This window comes from Oculina patagonica, chromosome 11 (assembly GCF_052425735.1).
Source record: "Oculina patagonica isolate OP01 chromosome 11, crgOcupat, whole genome shotgun sequence".
Lineage (NCBI taxonomy): Eukaryota > Metazoa > Cnidaria > Anthozoa > Scleractinia > Oculinidae > Oculina > Oculina patagonica.
The window spans coordinates 10,072,746-10,090,140 of NC_135768.1; the positions used below are offsets into that span (position 1 = coordinate 10,072,746).

The following is a 17,395-nucleotide window of genomic DNA, read 5'->3' on the forward strand; positions in this document are numbered from 1 at the left end:
TGCTTCGTCTGCTTATGAGGGCCACATAATTTCTCCAATCGAAGTCGTCGACTATGTGGGGATATTTTGCTACTAACGATTTGCACGGCGGCTTAGAGAGAACAGACAACACAAGGGAAAACACACGCCCGCCGGCTTTTTCTAGGCTTTGAGGCAACTACCTAGCTGCGAATTCGATCGAATGTCACGTGCCTTTGTTTTGAAAACCTAAACCATGTGTTTAGTTATTGTTTGACAGATTTATTTTGACCTTTTATGATTGGCCGGGCAGTTAATAATGGTCACATGAAACGATTGTGACCTGCAGTGAGTCTGCTGTCTTTCCCGGATACATAACGAATCTTGCAGCTTGCGAAGTGTGAAGGATGCGTTTCCAACATTCGCCCATCTTCGTGACACTGTTTGTGTTTACATTTGTATTCCAAGTTAGTGGTCGCCCTTTGCACATTCTGTTAGTAGTTGTGGATGATTTTGGCTGGAGCGATGTGGGATTTCATGGCTCCAAAATTAACACACCAAACATGGACAAGCTAGCGTCCGAAGGAGTCATTCTGGATAATTATTATGTACAACCGATTTGTTCACCGACAAGAAGTGCTCTTCTGTCCGGCAGATACCCAATACACACAGGTGTGCTTACAGTCTTTTGTTATATTTACAAGCTTTTTGATAAAAGTTCAATGTTTTTATATTTGCATGAAATAAGCAGACTTTTACAGCACTCAAACCTTTCATGTAGTGCTTAAAATTCTACTGAATAATTAAATTCTCACATTTCTTGAAAATGTATTCATCTGCAAAGAATACATATCTTTTAATTTAACTTTTTAAGTTATATACATGTAGATGTGTAATATTTAAAAATTATTCCAGGGTGCGTTGGATATGAGATGCGGTAGATAGCCAACGCGGTGTGTACATAGCACCAGGTTCTCTATAACTATCTTATATCCAAAAAGCATTATTAAAAACTACCCAAAGAATTGCAATATTTGAGCTCCCCGGGTGCTCTCGTCAACACGTATACCTTAGCTACCTCATTTGTGGTCAGTGGTATATGAGCTCATATACCATTGCCTGTTAACCGATCAAAACTCAGGAATTGCAATATACCATTGCCTAATATTTTAATAAATACATGGTTATTATGAGGGACGTTTATACTTGGCTGGTTGGCAAAATATAGTATTAACTGTCTAAGCATTGTGATGGTGGAACTGGGGGTTTAAGAGCCATATCAGTAATGAACTTCTTATTACATGTACTGGGGCAACTATATCACCCTGGGGCTTTTGTGTGGTCTGTACCAGTCTTGTAAAAGGTTGTGGGGGGGGGGGAGTGTAGAGAAAGATGGAAACTTTCTTGCTCAAATAGTACATTTTTCTCTGCTCTAGAGGGACTAGCTGAGAAAGCTAAGAGCTGCAGGGGGGAGTGATGGGTAGGGTGTATTGTCTATCCCTCTTAAATATAGCCTTTATTTACATACCATCTTAACTAACTTACATCAGATAATCCTTCACAAACTTACTATCCTTGACCACCATTTGCAAAAACCTACCATTCAAATTACTTCTATCACATTTTAGCATAACCCAGCTGCCGATCTATTAAACACAAATTAGAGCTAGAGTTGATTATTTGACTGTTTTGTTGATAAAATTTGGCAAAAAAAATGAGCTTGTGCACCAAGAGCCGTCTAACGATCGATGGAAGGCACCTGTGTAGCCAACCAGATCGTGCGTTTTGCCAATAGACGGCAGCTGGGTTATGCTAAATGACATTTATTTAACTGTTTAGTGTAAATCAAACCTACAACTTGCTTATGACTGTCGAGTATGACACACACAAAAAATAATGTGGGATATTGAAACATGTTAAGAAACCCCACAACAATCATAGTATATGCATAGAAAACTGTTCACATATGGTGTAGGTCATTTTTGCATGACACGAACAACACATGCTACAAAATTTGCATGCAACAAACTTGTACATATACATATGAACATGTACAGTGTACTATCAAATCTGCCCTTTGATGATCACATAATGAGTCACAGAAGCATCACTGTTGATACCATAGAAATACCAGCACAGTTAACTAAATTGATCTCTGTAATTGTGTTCTGGACAGGTTTACAGCATGGAGTAATACGCCCTGATGAGCCTTATGGACTGCCGCTTGACTTCGCAACCTTACAACAGGCACTGAAGAAGGCTGGTAATAACATCATTTTAATTTAGTGGGTCATCACAAAGTGCAAGGCAGTGAGGCATGCGATCCATTCAGGTTAGATAGCCTACATACAATGTAGCACTTTGGTTAGCCTAAATGGCACTACAGTTAGCTTCATTAGCACTCCAGTTACCCTTCAGTTAGCTTAGGTAGCTTGCGGTTGTTGTTTTTTATTTGGAGTAGGGATTTCTGCCTCACATGCTTCGCTGCCTTGCCTCGCATGCCTCTCGCTGCCTCGCACTTTTTCATGACTCTAAATTAGTTTGGGTTAACTCCTTTAGGGGAGTCATGGAGGTTTATCTAGTAGGTTAATTACACTGTGTAATAGCTGTGAGTTACAGCAAGTATCAGCCCAAAAGTGTGATCACTACTTTTAATTGGTTCACATTTTTTGTGCTGATTTAGTCCTTGGTTTTGGATTGGTTTTTAATTAGAAGTGGTCAAACCTTTGGGCTCCTTGCTCTAACAGTAGGGTAACTCAATGCTTCATTTTTGGAAGAATTGTATGTACTTGAGCTGAATCCAGCAACCCTTTTGAACCACCACTGTCACTAAATAAATCATTTCTTTGTTATTATTTTTGGCAGGGTACGCAACACATATGGTTGGAAAGTGGCATCTTGGTTTTTACGAATGGCCTTACACCCCAACATACCGTGGCTTTGATTCATTTTATGGCTTTTACACAGGAGCTGAAGACCACTTTAAACACGACAGAAATGGCATACTTGATCTGCATGATAACAAAGAACCAGTCAAAGATCAGGGAGGGGTTTATTCAGCCAGACTTTATGCTAAGGTTAAATATTTAGCAATTTTTTTGCAAATTCCCATTTTAAAATGAAGCTACATGTATGTAGTGCATGATAATGTATTTTTCTTGGAAATTGGCTGCTAATTTCCATCAAACCAAGGGTTTGAGAAGGTTTGATCCAAGCCAGAGAAAGAGTGGAGTGAGTGAAGTTACATGATTGTACTTCATGCAAACAGAGTCAATGCAAATCATGCAAATGATTTTTCTAAGGGGATGACCTCTACCACACTGAAAGGGGGTACATCTGACTGAAGGGTTTTTGGAGAATTAGAGGAGCTGGCTTGTTTTCTATATCTCTTTGGTAGATTTGTATGTGTATATTACATTAGTGCGTGGGATATGGGGAAGAATGTCGATTAACATAGTAAGTGGTGCTTGGTCTGCTTTAGTCTAATAATGTTCTAAATAGCATTTTGCAAGTTTGTTCAAGCCGTTTAATTCAGTAAATGGAAAATACCTATTATCAGCAAATTACCAAGTATTGGACATCCTTGAGAAAAATGAGAATGTATTTTGCTGTTGTCAGCATGATTTACTGGTATCTTACAGGAGTCGACCAGTGACTGTATTTTTGTTTGATACAATGTATGTTTTCAAGTGAACTATAATTTCTTGACTACCTGCGTGTGTGATGTTAGTTGTAGTTTGTGGTTGGGTTGCTAACTCTTTGTGATGATGGAAATTTCTGGTTAAAATAGTTTGCGTGTCAGGCTGTGATACAAAATTCCTGTGGTTGCGGATGGGTTCGCTCTGTTTAAAAACTGTTCAATTTAATCGTTTATATTGCCTGCGATTTCTTTAGATTTTGAATTATGGATAACCTTCCAAAAAAATTAATACATTTCACATTTTGCCTAACGGCTTTTATCTTCAGCAAGCACAGAGTGTCATCTCTTCTCACAATGCCTCATCACCCTTGTTTCTGTATCTGCCATTTCAAAATGTGCATGGACCAACACAAGCTCCTGAGGAATATATCAACAAGTACCATTTCATTGATAACACAAGAAGACGAGAGTATGCAGCAATGGTCGACATAGTAGATGAAGCAATAGGGAATGTAACCCAAGCTATGCAGCAAGCTGGGTGAGTGAATTGACTACATGTGACGTGCACAGTGGTTTCACTTCTGGTGTCAACACCTTTGCCCAACGAAGGCATCACGTACATGTACCCAAACTCTACAAAAGGAAAAAGGTCTTCCCATTGATACCAACAGGAGAGTGATAGGGTTAATTGAGCTCAAAATACACACGGAAATGTGTAGAAATTTTAGTGAAAAAATCAGAGATTCTCTGGCATTTTTGAACTGAAAGCAGGCCCAGTAGAAGGCCAACAAGTGCAGCAAAAAGATAACAAAAGGGGAAAAGTTATCAGCAAAAAAATAAAAGAAAGTCATCAGAGGTCGTTCACTTTCTCTCAAAATTTTTTTGTGCACATGCCCAAGCAAAAATATCATATAGCGCGATGCTAGCTAGTAAAAAGCAAGTTATTGTGACACACTTTCATCCTGTAAATCTGTATTGAGTAGTTGGATCAGAAATAGCTCGTAACTGAACCGAAAATGTCAAAAGTGTCTTTAAAATGCTTTTTTTGTTTAGTTTGGCATCTCTGGAACTTTAACCATTCATTACCAATAAGCCATGGCAGTTAAACTTATTGTTTGGTGAGGAAATTATTCAACATGACACGAGCGTGGGACAAAGAAAAAATCTGAGTCCCCGACGGGAATCGAACCCATGGCCTCCCAGATACCGGTTGGGCGCTCTAACCAACTGAGCTACGAGAGACTCGTTGTGAGCTGGGCCATTTACTAGGTTGATATATGACACGCGTCCTGCATACTGCTAGGATCAGCAATGTCGAAATCATCAAATGTGTAGTAAATAATAAAGATGGTAAATTTCCAGCTCAGTGATGAAAAATATTGTTTGTTTGATACTTGGTCTTTTCTTGTAGTTTATGGGAAGACACGTTGATGATTGTTACCACAGATAATGGTGGTATTCCTCATTCTGGTGGATATAACTGGCCCCTTCGTGGACACAAAGGCAGCCTTTGGGAGGGAGGGGTCAGAGGAGTAGGCTTTGTTCACGGTAAAATGCTGCAGAAGACTGGAGTCAAGTGCACAGAGCTACTTCATGTAACGGACTGGTACCCAACTCTTCTCTACCTAACAGGTTAGCCTTCACCCTGTGCACATCTGGTGCCTGTTTAAATAACCAAATACCAAACTCAGTTAAAGTTTGTGAGAAGTTAAGTGTACAAGATGTGTAGCCACTGGCCTGCCACTCAGGTTCACACTGAGTTCTCTCGCACTCATTCCCTCCTTCAGTTACTGTAAACGTGGTTGAAGAGTGGCAAATTTTCCAATTGTCTCTTCCAAATTTCTCTTAAACGTTTAAATGCATTATCTTGGGAGTGAAATGTTTAACATTAAAACACTTTCTCCTTTTAAAGGAATTACAGAGAAGGATGCTTCTCTTCCCCCATTGGACGGTTTCAACATATGGCACACCATATCTGAAGGTGCCCCGTCACCCAGAACAGAGATTCTGCACAACATTGATGTAGCACCAAGCTCTAATGACTTCGACAATTACGAGGGGATTGCAATTCGTGTTGATGACATGAAGCTTTTGATGAGGGTACCCAATCTAACGTGGTATAAGCCACCGGAATTATCCCCTGAGTTCCAGCAGTTGGATCAGGTATCGTTTCAGGTTCTTTTCATGGTTGAACGCTACTTTGTTTTCGTTTTTTTCTATTGTTTTGTTATATTCTATGTATTACAAGTAAAGAAATAACCAAAGGGATTATAATACAGGGCCACTTTGGTCCACCTCACAAGTGTTTGATGAGATGCAAATAAGTGTTCTTGTATTGTGTAGTTGTAGCCAACTGACCTGCCATCTCTCGTGCATGCGGACCCTGACCTCCTATCTGATGTACATCAGACCCCTCACACATGTATATGGAGTTGGGACATAAAATCACAACAGAAATATGTATCTGTGTACTTTTTTGGCCGATGTCGACTTGTATTTATTTATCTCTCTATAACCCGCTCCAAAATTAACAATTCCTTGGCATGTATATAGTACCATCAGCAGTAACAGTGCTGCAGTGTTTTTCATTAACCGCGTTTTATGCAATTTTATTGACAGAATTTGGGTGAAGACTCCAGAATAAAAGTTGCGCTTTACAACATAACCGCTAACCCAAATGAGCACATTGATCTCAGTGTGAAGCTCCCGGATGTGGTGAAGAAATTGCAAGATAGAGTGCAGTATTACATGAAGGGACTGGTGCCACCATTGAAGAAACCCGCGGATCCGGAGGCAAATAAAACGGCACAAGAGAGAGGGTACTGGGGCCCATGGCGAAGCTAAAAAGTGTAAATACTGCACTGTGACACTGTAGAGAACTTTGGATTATTTTGATCACATTTCATCGGAAGTACAGCTGTAGTTCAGGAATGCTCTCAAGATCTGAAAAAAAAAGCGTGCTGCGATGTCACGTTGCAACAAGATAAAGGAAAGAGGAGGAAAATACATGTAACTGACCGAAACTTGCATTTTGTTTTAATGATCTGTCATATGCAAAGACTCTATGGAAATCAAGTAAATAGTGACGGAAAAATAGACTGCAGGAAATTTTACCGGGATTAAGGTGTGAGTGAGGTGTGTGTGTTTTCGTCGAAATATATTTTTGGGTCAGATGAAAAAGTCAACACCCCTTGATTGGAACATCTTACTTAGAATGTTTAGAACGTTTAATTTAGAGTCTTCATTTCTTGTAAGATCTCTTTTAGTTTTCGCTACTTGCGAATTCTAACTTTTTATCTTCACTTTCTTGTAACGTTAGCTGGCTGCTGATATATCTTTATTATTAAAGAATATCGGAAAACCCAAACTCTTCCTTTAGACTGGAGACACCCCTGAAGGTACACAGTTGCCTTTAAAGGTTAGGCTTTTGGACACTATTTTGTTAACAAACAGATTTCTTATGTAAAGTTACATCGTCGTCTCCGCTCTCATTTTGTTTGTGAGTCTGTTTTATTTTGACATTATAACACAAGTAATCCACTTCGAACTCGGTGTGTGATTTATATTTCCTTGGACACTTGTTTTCCAAACCGTGTAAACTTGTACTTTTTCTAGTCTTTTGACTTCTGCGGTCAAAAGACTTTTTAAAGGCAAAAGTTAAAAACTAAGGAAGGAGGCTTCGCCCTCCTGGCGAAACAGTCAGTCTTAGCCATTTCAGGTGTTCTTTATCGACTATAAAACAACCACGTCCTCTAGAACTCAGCAAGGGCGAATTGTGTAAGCCTTTGAAAGGTTCCTGGGCGGCCATTGAAGGGACCAAAAGGGATAACCTGGGACTCTGAGAGACTACGAGGAGACGTATAAATGCTGTCTTTTCGCGTTAACGGTGTGCCTTGCTCGACTTGCCAATAGCCGCTAGACCTTGGATTGTGAGGACATTGGCAACTGACAAAGCATGAAGAGTTTCATCAATATATACAACAAGGGCTTGCTTCTTTTCTGGTCACAATGTTTAGCTTTTGATAGCCCAACTAACACACACACACTCCCGGTAAGTCGAACCTTCAAGGAAAATTGAAAAAACGTTCGAGTTATCGGGAGATGGCATCAAACGACCGAAAAAACTGATAAGGAATAAAACGTGTTTACATGCTTCATTATTGATCACTCAAACAATGTGTGTTTAATCAGCAAGAGAGGAGACGAACACGTTTCGAGTAATCGAGGGTAGAATTATAAAGAAACTGACCTGAAGGGGAAACTAAATGACTTCGACTGAGTTAGCGGGAGGTTCGAGTTATTGAGGGTTCAAATGATGACCGAGGGTAAAATTACAGTACATATAAGAAAGAAATCCAGGCCTAAAATCAATTTTTGGTTCAAGTTATCGCGGGACTCGAGTTGCCAAGGATTCGAGTAACCGAGAGTCGACTGTATGCCTGACTTGGTCGGCATTATCATTTTCGACTGAAATAAACTGAAACAAACACCGGATTCTTGTAGACTAGGGACAACATTAGTTTCTGTCATTTTAATCTTAAAACATTGGACATTATTATTACCCTCTAGTCCCATAACATCTTTGCTAATGTTAGCCGCCTTCCTTTCGAAATTAATTTTGCAACTACGCTCGCAGAAGGACTCGATCCCAAGCAAATAATCTTGCGTTAGATATGCGGCCACAAAAACTAGATGAATGACATCCATCCCATTAAGAAAAAAGTTTTAACTCACATTTTCCTTGCGCTTCAGAAAGCTTCAGGTCAGCTCTCACACATTTACCTTTTACGTTTGTTTTAATGAGATGCCATTGTACGTTGTAAACAACTTCATTAAATTTGTAGAATTCATGATTCAAACAAAATATAGGCTTCTTGGTTCAAAAAGACATCAAATAGTAATTTACGTCAACTTAGCTAAGATTAGCTCTCGATCACAGCTCCCTACAAAAAAATGGCTTCGGAACTGTAGTGCCATGTCAAATTCGTTAGACATGTTTTATTAAACTAAGACAGACATACATCAAGTTCATCAATAAAGCCTGGTTTTCACTAGCGACGCAAGCACAAGCGCAAAAATAACAGCTCTTATTTCACCGTGAAAACGGCTTCGACTCAAGCACAAGCGCATTGCAGTTTTACGCTTGTGCTTGAGCTTGCGGCAAGCACAAGAACAAGGATCAAAATTTGCCTTTTTGCGTGATTGCGCTTATGCTTGCACTTGTGCTTGCGTCGCTAGTGAAAACCAGGCTTAAACTAACGCTTTCCCATATCACTCAGTGACTGAACTTCATACAACTAGACCGTGTGTTAATTTTTTTTTGCGCCTCAATGTCTTGAAATGCGATCACAAAGCAGTGTTTTACCCCCCCTGCACAGGGAACCCAAACGCTGTATTAGTTATTTATAATCTTAAAATAAAAATGTCCTTATTTACCTGCGTTCCTGTGTTTTTTTTTAACCGGTTTTGGGGGCGATTTGAATCAGAGCGAAGGTGGTTTATGTTGCGAGTTTTAAACGGTAATCGATCTGTCGCAATGTCAATACGACGCGCCTCAATTATGTCTCAAGTTTTACTTTAACTTGAAATACGAAACTCCCCGCGAGGAGAGTTAATAGTTAATGGTGTAAGTAACTTGAGTTAATAACAATTGAAACTTGAGGCGCGTCGTATTAACATTGTGACAGATCGATTACCGTTTAAAACTCGCAACGTAAACCGTCTAAACCGCTTTCGCTCTGATTCAAATCGCCCCCAAAACCGGTAAAAAAAAACACAGGAACGCAGGTTAATAAGAACATTTTTATTTTAAGATTATGAATAACTAATACAGCGTTTGGGTTCCCTGTGCCCCCTGGGGAGGATTAAACGTGAATGGGACTGGAAGGTTCGTCGGAAAATTTGAATTAGACCCTAAAGTAGACAAATCTTGGCGTTGCTCAAGATTTTTTTCGCTTCTAAGGCATACAGTTTTCATGCCTTATCGGTCTACACAGTGTACGCCGTTTTTTTATTTCTTCACATATTTTAGCGTTCTGTTCTGATCATCCAAAGTGGAGGCAAAATCATTACTTTACATCCCTAAGCGAGACGACAAGCATCCCCTTCCTTTTAATATGAAGTCCCCACGGGTATGAAGTGACACTTTTAACTGCTCCAGTGCTTCAGCTCCTCCATGGACCCCAGTAGCCTCTCTCTTTCGCCACTTTCATTGCCTTCGGATCTGAGGGTTTATTCAAAGGCGGCACCATCCCCTTCATGTAATACTGCACTCTGTCTTGCAATTTCTTCACCACATCCGGGAGCTTTGTACTTAGGTCTACGTGCTCATTTGGGTCAGCAGTAATGTTGTAAAGGGCAACTTTTATTGTGGAGTGATCATTCAAATCCTGTCAATAAAATATTAAACAGATAATCAAAGTCTCTTCGAGATACCGACTTTTTTGCATGAAGTATGAGTCGAAGGTTTATCCTGTGCATTGTTCTTCGAACTTATCATTACAGTTGCTTTGTAGTTTAGTTTAACAATTTCCTATCTTCGCGGAGGAAATGCAGCCATATAATTTTTTCAAAAATTGCTCGTCCGCGCCGGGTATTTTTACACATATTCCTCAACATTACACAAATAAACAGTGCAAATTTCACCGAGATCTGACAATTCTATACTTTAAAATTGCAAGGACCTTTCGAGGCAGTCGATTACGGCAGCGAAATTAGCAAATGAAACAGCAAAATATGTGTTCGACGCTTTGTTTTTGCGACGCCATATTTGAATTGTTATAGGTAGAGTACCGCTGTTCAATGTGTTCAAGGCAGTATCGTTACGATTGCTCCACGAAAAAGCACGAAAAAAATACGGATATTTCCGACTACTGTCGGAGAGAACATTGCGTGATAATTGCGGCATAAACTGTAAACAAATCGATACACTCAAGCTGCGTTTTGTTTTGTCTGGCCTCTGCGAGGGTCGGATATCAAGACAGCTTCTTCGTGGGCTTAAGAAGGATTAAACAAAAGCCATATATACAGTGAATGCTTTCGAATTATATTTGACGATGAAATACGAAAGAATTTTGCTGTCTTTGACTGAAATTCCAGTCGAACTGCGTGGATACGATCGCATGTTGTAAAGCCGATTCATGCAACATTGCTGTCAACGCGAGGTCAGGTCCCTAACGACCTAGGCTGATGACGAAATAGAATGGCGCTTGTAGCGACCAAATTTGGCCTAATTTTTAACCGCTCCTAAGCTAAAAGAAGCCCCCATCTCTTGCATTTGTTTTAACTTCAATAATATCTTTGAAAAGAGCGAGTTTTTGGTATGGTTTATTTTTGACGTTTGTAATTTTTAAACGATGTAAGTGCTAGTGATTATTTATTCGTGTTTTAGTGTTAGTTACGCAATCCATTGTTTGTGCGACGCTTTTTATAGATCGCCTTTCAGACACACGTGCGTTGAGATAAGAAAGCTGACATTATGTCACTTTTAAAATTGTTATATAACGTTTGTAAATGTGACAAGTCACGTTTTTTCCACGAGATCGCAAGTGATCACCCACAGCGGAAAGTAATCCCTAACCCTTGAGAAATTAAAATATTCCCTTGAGAAATTAAAACAGTCCCTTGAGAGTTAACAAGAATGTGGTTCCACATTTTCCCCAACATAACTGCTATTCTCCTTCATTTTGCTTGTAAACAAGCAAAAAAGTCGAAAAAAGTGGTTGACCAAACTAGAGGAGGACAGTTGGCAGGTCAGTTCAGAACATGTAATATTTAAAGTATACAATTAAGAATATCAAAGAGAATAACTGATTGGAGTTTTAAGTATAAAAATAACACATTGTACCTGATCAGACTGCTGGTACATAGGGTATAATTCCGGTGGCTTATACCACGTTAGATTAGGTACCATCATCAAAAGCTTCATGTCATCAACACGAATTGCAATCCCCTTGTAATTGTCGTCATTAGAGCTTGATGCTACATCAATGTTGTGCAGAATCTCTGTTCTGGGTGACGGGGCACCTTCAGATATGGTGTGCCATATGTTGAAACCGTCCAATGGGGGAACAGAAGAATCGTTCTTTGTAATTCCTTTAAAATAAAGAAGTGTTGCAATACAATTTAATGCAATTCAATTCAATACAATGTTGAAAGTGGTCATTAGACTTAGCTATGGTCTCGATGTGCACCACAGATATGACTAGCAAAATCTTCGGCAACGCACCAGCTAGTTTACAGGTAAGCCACAATGAAAAGCAAGCAAGCAAGTTCGTTCTTCAAAACTTTTAATATATGCGACGCATGAATGAAAAACCGGGAAGTATATTAATTACTATGAGTGAAAGGTTTATAAATGTTAAGATTTCTTGATAAAAGTTTATTTAAAAAATGAGCAAAGCACCATATACCACTGATGAAGGGCTAAGCCCGAAACATATGGTTTATTATGAACTTAACTTGGCACTATAAATAACGTTTATTCTCAATTAAGCTATCTGCCGGAGTGCTATTTAGGCTAAAAAAATTATGCTATTTTAGGGCAATTCATAAAAATCCTTTTACACATGCGGTCATTCCAATTAACTAAAACAAATATAACAGTTTTAAAGGGGCTTCCGTTCTTTCATCCTTCTTCTCTTAACGGACACTCTTATAAGCGGACAGCTCTACTTACGGCCGACTTGTTTGAAACCCCGTTTTAACTCCCATACAAACTCTGTATTTTTACATTCTCGCCTAGCGCGGTGAATTAATATGGCGCCAAAGTCCGAGCTTCTCAACCAATCAGAATTGAATTCACCTCTGGAAATTATACGAACAGCTGATGTTTACTGACACAATGTATGTATATAGTTAATAGTTTACCTGTTAGGTAGAGGAGAGTTGGGTACCAGTCTGTTACATGAAGTAGCTCAGTACACTTGATTCCAGTCTTCTGCAGCATTTTTCCATGAACAAAGCCTACCCCTCTGACCCCTCCCTCCCAAAGGCTGCCTTTGTGTCCACGGAGGGGCCAGTTATATCCACCATGAGCAGGAATACCACCATTATCTGTGGTAACAATCATCAACGTGTCTTCCCATAAACTACGAGGAAGGATCAAATACAAGCAATATATGAGTAAACTCCTTCAGCCAAATTCCGCTTGAGGGGAAAAATCTGTGTTGTTTGGTGGGGCTATACCACTAGGATTCTGAGACCCTTACCCTATATACCAGAGTTGCTATTTTCCAGAATCTCTATCAGTCAGTTGCTATTATGCTGTTAATAATTTGTATTTCTACCTATGTGAAGTCCTTCCCGTTCCGAATGTCAATTGGTAGTCCAGGCTAAATTCTTCACTGATCTGTTTTCCGGTTTCAAGGTACAGCACACCAAAACGCTTTGTTATCTATACCATAACCTAAGCTAGACTACTTGAAATCTATACCCTTAACAGTGATACATAACTATATAGCTTATACCGTAAAATTCCGGTTATAAGCCCCCCCCCCCCCCCGCTTATAAGCCCCCCCAGTTATAGGCCAATCTACTTGGAAACAAAAAAATACATCCGATTATAAGCCCCCCCCCCCCGGATATAAGCCCCCCTCTACCGGATGACAGTACTGAATAGGGCTAAATGTTGCTTTATTATGCGTTTTTAACTTAAAAACGTATTTTGATCAACACTGCCGTGGCTCTTTTCGAAACGTTTTTTTCATTCCGCTTATAAGCCCTCCCGGATATAAGCCCCTCCGTTTATAAGCCCACCCAAAACCCCTTACGAAGTTGTATAAGCCCAGGGCTTATAACCGGAATTCTACGGTATATGGGCGTAGCCCTCTCGGACAAAAAGGGGCGGGGAAGGGTTCAAGACTGGTAACGGTTACAGGTGAGAGGAGGGAAAATTGCAAAATTCAAGTGAATGTTAAACGGATACTGCTCAATCAAGTAAGTCTGATCTCTTCAGCAAACCATGCATAGACGCATGATCAGTGCATGGTGAAGAAGAGTAAAACTCGGGCTAAACGTGGCCAGTCTGCTAGAACTTATTGCGGGCCCAAGAGAGGCCCGCAACCCTAATCTTGACAGTGACCAGCGGATTGCGTATTACGCGTGTGCGCCACGTTCATAAAGGCTATCTGCAAACCGGAAGTTTAAAATTTTGTTCTTCCACTAAGAACGATCGGAATGCAAACAATGTGTCAATCACGACAGTTTGTCGTAACACCGGAAGAGAAAAATCTTGTCTCCAAGAGCGATAAGAATGCGAAAAATCAACAGCTTGTCACATTAGATCGAGGCTTCTGTCGGAAGATTGCAAACATTACGTTTTGCAGACGTTGTTTTATAGGTGTTGCTTTTGAGAAGATCTGCTGTGATTGTATCACAGATAAACTACGGCAAAGCGAATGATTCCAACAACGGTTATTCTCGAGAAATTCCTTATAACACTGACAACAAAGCGAGTTTGCCGACGGAGGAAAATCACATCTCAATTCACACCGCGTGCTCGACTACACTTCGCAAAACCGTCAATCAAAAAAACAACTCTGATTGGTTCGCGGCAATAGGAAACGATAAAAAACATTTGTGACTTAAGCGTGACGCGTTACTCGACCTTACTCGAAATAATTTTCTTTTGTTCAGTGATTTATCGACACTGTTCGACTTGAAGTAATTTTCCAAACTAACAAAAAACACTTCCCTCCCAGTACCTTCTCTTAACTGCATCGAGGCCTGCACTTTCTAACCTGTGGTTACCACTAGTTTTAGTTTCGGTAAACAAAGCAAGTACGGGTAAAGTAGAAATTGTACTTCTTCTCAGTGTTTTATCACAGGTTACTACAAAGGATTTTGTCAGGTTGCCTTAACAGTTCATTAGTACCCATTGATACTCTTGGGCGGAGAGAGGAACTGTGAGGGTCACTGACGTCTTGCTCTGTGAAGAACACAGCACATGAACCTATCTAGCACTTGAATGGCTGCTTGATCTGAGTCCAGCACGCCAATTATTACGCCACTGGACTGACAGACATCCAACCACAACAACTTTGAGCCCGGTTGTCAGTGAGCTTTGCAGTAAGCTTACTCACCCCGCTTGCTGCATTGCTTGGGTTACATTCCCTATTGCTTCATCTACTATGTCAACCATTGCTGCATACTTGCGCCTCGTCATGTCATCAATAAAATGGTACTTGTCCACGTACTCCTCAGGAGCTTCCATTGGGCCATGCACATTTTGAAATGGTAGATAAAGAAACAAGGGAAGGGAGGCATTATGGGATAAGATGACACTCTGGGCTTGCTAAAGAGAGAAAAAGAAAAAAATGTCAAGTTGGATGGAAATCCACAATCACAGGAAATTACAAACAACAGTGGAACCCAACCACAATCATACAAAAGTTTTATGATCACAGAACATCCAATCACTCTCACAAGAATTCTACAACCTTAGCTCACCAAGACAAAGCCACAATCACAAGAGATTACAACATGCCATGCAAAACGAGAGACAAAACTACAGTCTCTCAGGTCCTCTTAAGAAATGGAAAGGAGTAAAGGACCTCGGCCGATTGGGTAATCATTTTGCCAAGGACATCAAATGAGTCAGATGAGTCCCGTTGGATAAACTTCTACAACACAGGACAACATTGTTTAACTAAAGCAGACCAATAACTGAATGTTTCTGGCCATTTTGCATCCGTTCCTTTAAATTTTCTTGGCAATATTGTACAAATCTACTAGTAAAAAAGAATGGGCCGACTTGGGTCGACTTACGGCCGACTTGTTTGAAACCCCGTTTTAACTCCCATAAAAACTCTGTATTTTTACGTTACATTCTCATAAGCGGACATTCCCTTAAGCGGCCGAGGACACTTTAAGAGATTACGAATTAGACTTGTTTTTATCAATCAACTTCACATCGCCGTTGGTCACACGGGTTTTACAGTAGCTACAGTACAATTTTTCAGTGTTTGTTTTGTTGTCATCCACGTCCGCCCGTTTATTATTAGACGGGTAAGCTATCTGTACCCTACACCTCTAGTGGCCGCTTATGAGAAGGGTCATTCCACAGTATTATGGACAAAAAATTTGAAAAATCAAATTTGTTTAACTTACCCAAATTCCAGACAAATTGATAGCATATTAGCTGGAATTTATGAAAATGATAAATATTTTTTGTCATCACTTGTTGTTTGTGCATAAATTATCATTAATTATCATTGATAGTGATAATTGCTGTTGCAGAGGGGAAAGTAATATGTTTTACTGGTAAAAAATAGAAAACAGGAATTTTGCTGAGATGGTATGGGACACAAACTACTTAGGTAAGACAAAGTAACTTTAATATTACCCAAAATTGATATTTCTCTTAGTGTGTCAGCAGCAGACAACAATCTGTATGCTGTTTTCCCCTCTGCAACATTTTAAGGCCTAAAAGTTTTGTTTGTCAGCTAGTAATTAACAAAATCAACTTCATGTTTTCACATCTTCTAATTTTTGGCTAAGGTTAAGTTTTATTACTGTCAAAGAGATTTTATGTTTTAAGCTGTAGTTGAGAGGAATGATGAAATACTGTTGCGGAGGGGAAATACTGTTGCGGAGGGGAAATTTTGTTGCGGAGGGGAATTCTGTTGTGGGAACAAAATCTCTTTTGAGAGAGATTTAACTAACTGAAAAATGGTGTTCATATTGACAAGAGAAAGCATTTTCTCACCAAAGTTTACAACTTACAGTATCTTACAGGTACATATGCACTAACAGGCATTGCATTGTTACGTGCATTCAACATGTAAGTTGTATTTTATGGGCCAGTTTAGTTAAAAGGCAATTGCCCTTTTACAGTACGTACAACTTTGGAATTATCATGAGTAGCAACATACCAGGCTCACATCTGTTTTTTTGTTTTCCAGAAGCATTCAATTATCTATGGGTGTTTGCTGTTAAACATTGACACTGCATGCTTTGTTACACATATGAATCAGTTGTATTTTCATACCTGTTTTTTGACTTTACTTAGTAAAATTCATAGAAAGTACATGTTAACCCATAACTGCCAAAAGGCTAACTGAAAGATATTTAAATGTCATTAAAAATGGAATTGTAATAATAATTATCAAAATGTGAGGGTTATCACCATATTTTAACTGCTCATTTATTGTGAATACTGAAAAGGACAAATTTTCCCCTTTCCCTCCGCAACAGCGAACAATGTTCTTAAATTCTGCCTCACTGGAAAAACACTAAACATAATTTGAGTTTCGTTTGTGATCTTTCTAATAAACGTACAATGGGGAAAATCAAAAACCTATTAGGCACAGAAAAGAATTTCAGAATTCAGAGAATTTTTAGAATGAAATTTAAAAACAAAAAACGCCATTTTCTCTGTTCCCCTCTGCAACAGCCCTCTTTTGAGGCTCCGTGATAGAAATAATGTATTTTGGAAAAAAGCAGGGCAGCAGCAAAGAAAGCTTTCTTGAAGACTTAAACCCTGAATAGATGATCAAGTAAAAGATAAATACCTATTAAACCACAACAATAAAAGTGTCTCTAAATTTCCCCTCCGTAACAGACGGAATACTGTGGAATGACTTGACCCATAACCATTCTCATAAGCGGCCAGCTCTAGTTACGGGCACTTTTTTCGTGTGCCGAGGGTGCCCGCTTATATTACAAAAGCTTCGACTGTAATATAAGTATGGTTAACTCAAATGGTAAAAGCCACTTGCATGAAATATTTTCTGGAATTGTTGGTTAAATGGAAAGAAGCAGCCAGTTTGTAAGGAAATAGATTGTCGTTTACTTTGA

At 39.4% G+C, this 17,395-nt stretch overlaps 2 protein-coding genes across 4 annotated transcripts in view; one reads left to right on the forward strand and one right to left on the reverse strand.

The window, feature by feature from the left end:
- Positions 1-12: 12 nt before the first annotated feature.
- LOC144630216 (arylsulfatase B-like) lies at positions 13-6,573 on the forward strand. Of its 2 annotated transcripts, none has more exons than XM_078488546.1 (7): positions 13-630; positions 2,135-2,221; positions 2,824-3,035; positions 3,925-4,136; positions 5,010-5,230; positions 5,511-5,773; positions 6,218-6,573. In XM_078488546.1, exons 1-7 carry the CDS (start codon positions 366-368, stop codon positions 6,440-6,442), a joined length of 1,485 nt encoding a protein of 494 aa, XP_078344672.1. In that variant the 5' UTR covers positions 13-365; the 3' UTR covers positions 6,443-6,573. The 2 variants fall into 2 exon arrangements, with proteins under 2 accessions (XP_078344672.1, XP_078344673.1); XM_078488547.1 differs by having other exon boundaries at positions 5,511-5,761.
- A 2,813-nt stretch (positions 6,574-9,386) lies between these two features.
- LOC144630221 (arylsulfatase B-like) overlaps positions 9,387-17,395 on the reverse strand; it is a 39,406-nt gene continuing 31,397 nt past the window's right edge. Inside the window, exons 4-7 of one of the 2 annotated variants that reach the window (XM_078488552.1) lie at positions 14,680-14,891; positions 12,467-12,687; positions 11,445-11,692; positions 9,387-9,987 (exon numbers count right to left, since the gene is read on the reverse strand). In XM_078488552.1, coding sequence (XP_078344678.1) covers positions 9,763-9,987; positions 11,445-11,692; positions 12,467-12,687; positions 14,680-14,891 — 906 coding nt within the window. In that variant the 3' untranslated portion in view covers positions 9,387-9,762. The remainder of the gene's footprint in view (positions 9,988-11,444; positions 11,693-12,466; positions 12,688-14,679; positions 14,892-17,395) is intronic. The other variant, XM_078488553.1, reaches the window with a different exon arrangement.

Excerpts from the sequence above, each read along its gene's own strand:
- LOC144630216 (XM_078488546.1), top strand. The coding sequence starts at position 366 with ATGCGTTTCCAACATTCGCCCATCTTCGTGACACTGTTTGTGTTTACA. Across the intron at positions 631-2,134 it reads CAGATACCCAATACACACAG|GTTTACAGCATGGAGTAATA; the intron begins GTGTGCTTACAG and ends TGTTCTGGACAG. Across the intron at positions 2,222-2,823 it reads ACAGGCACTGAAGAAGGCTG|GGTACGCAACACATATGGTT; the intron begins GTAATAACATCA and ends TATTTTTGGCAG.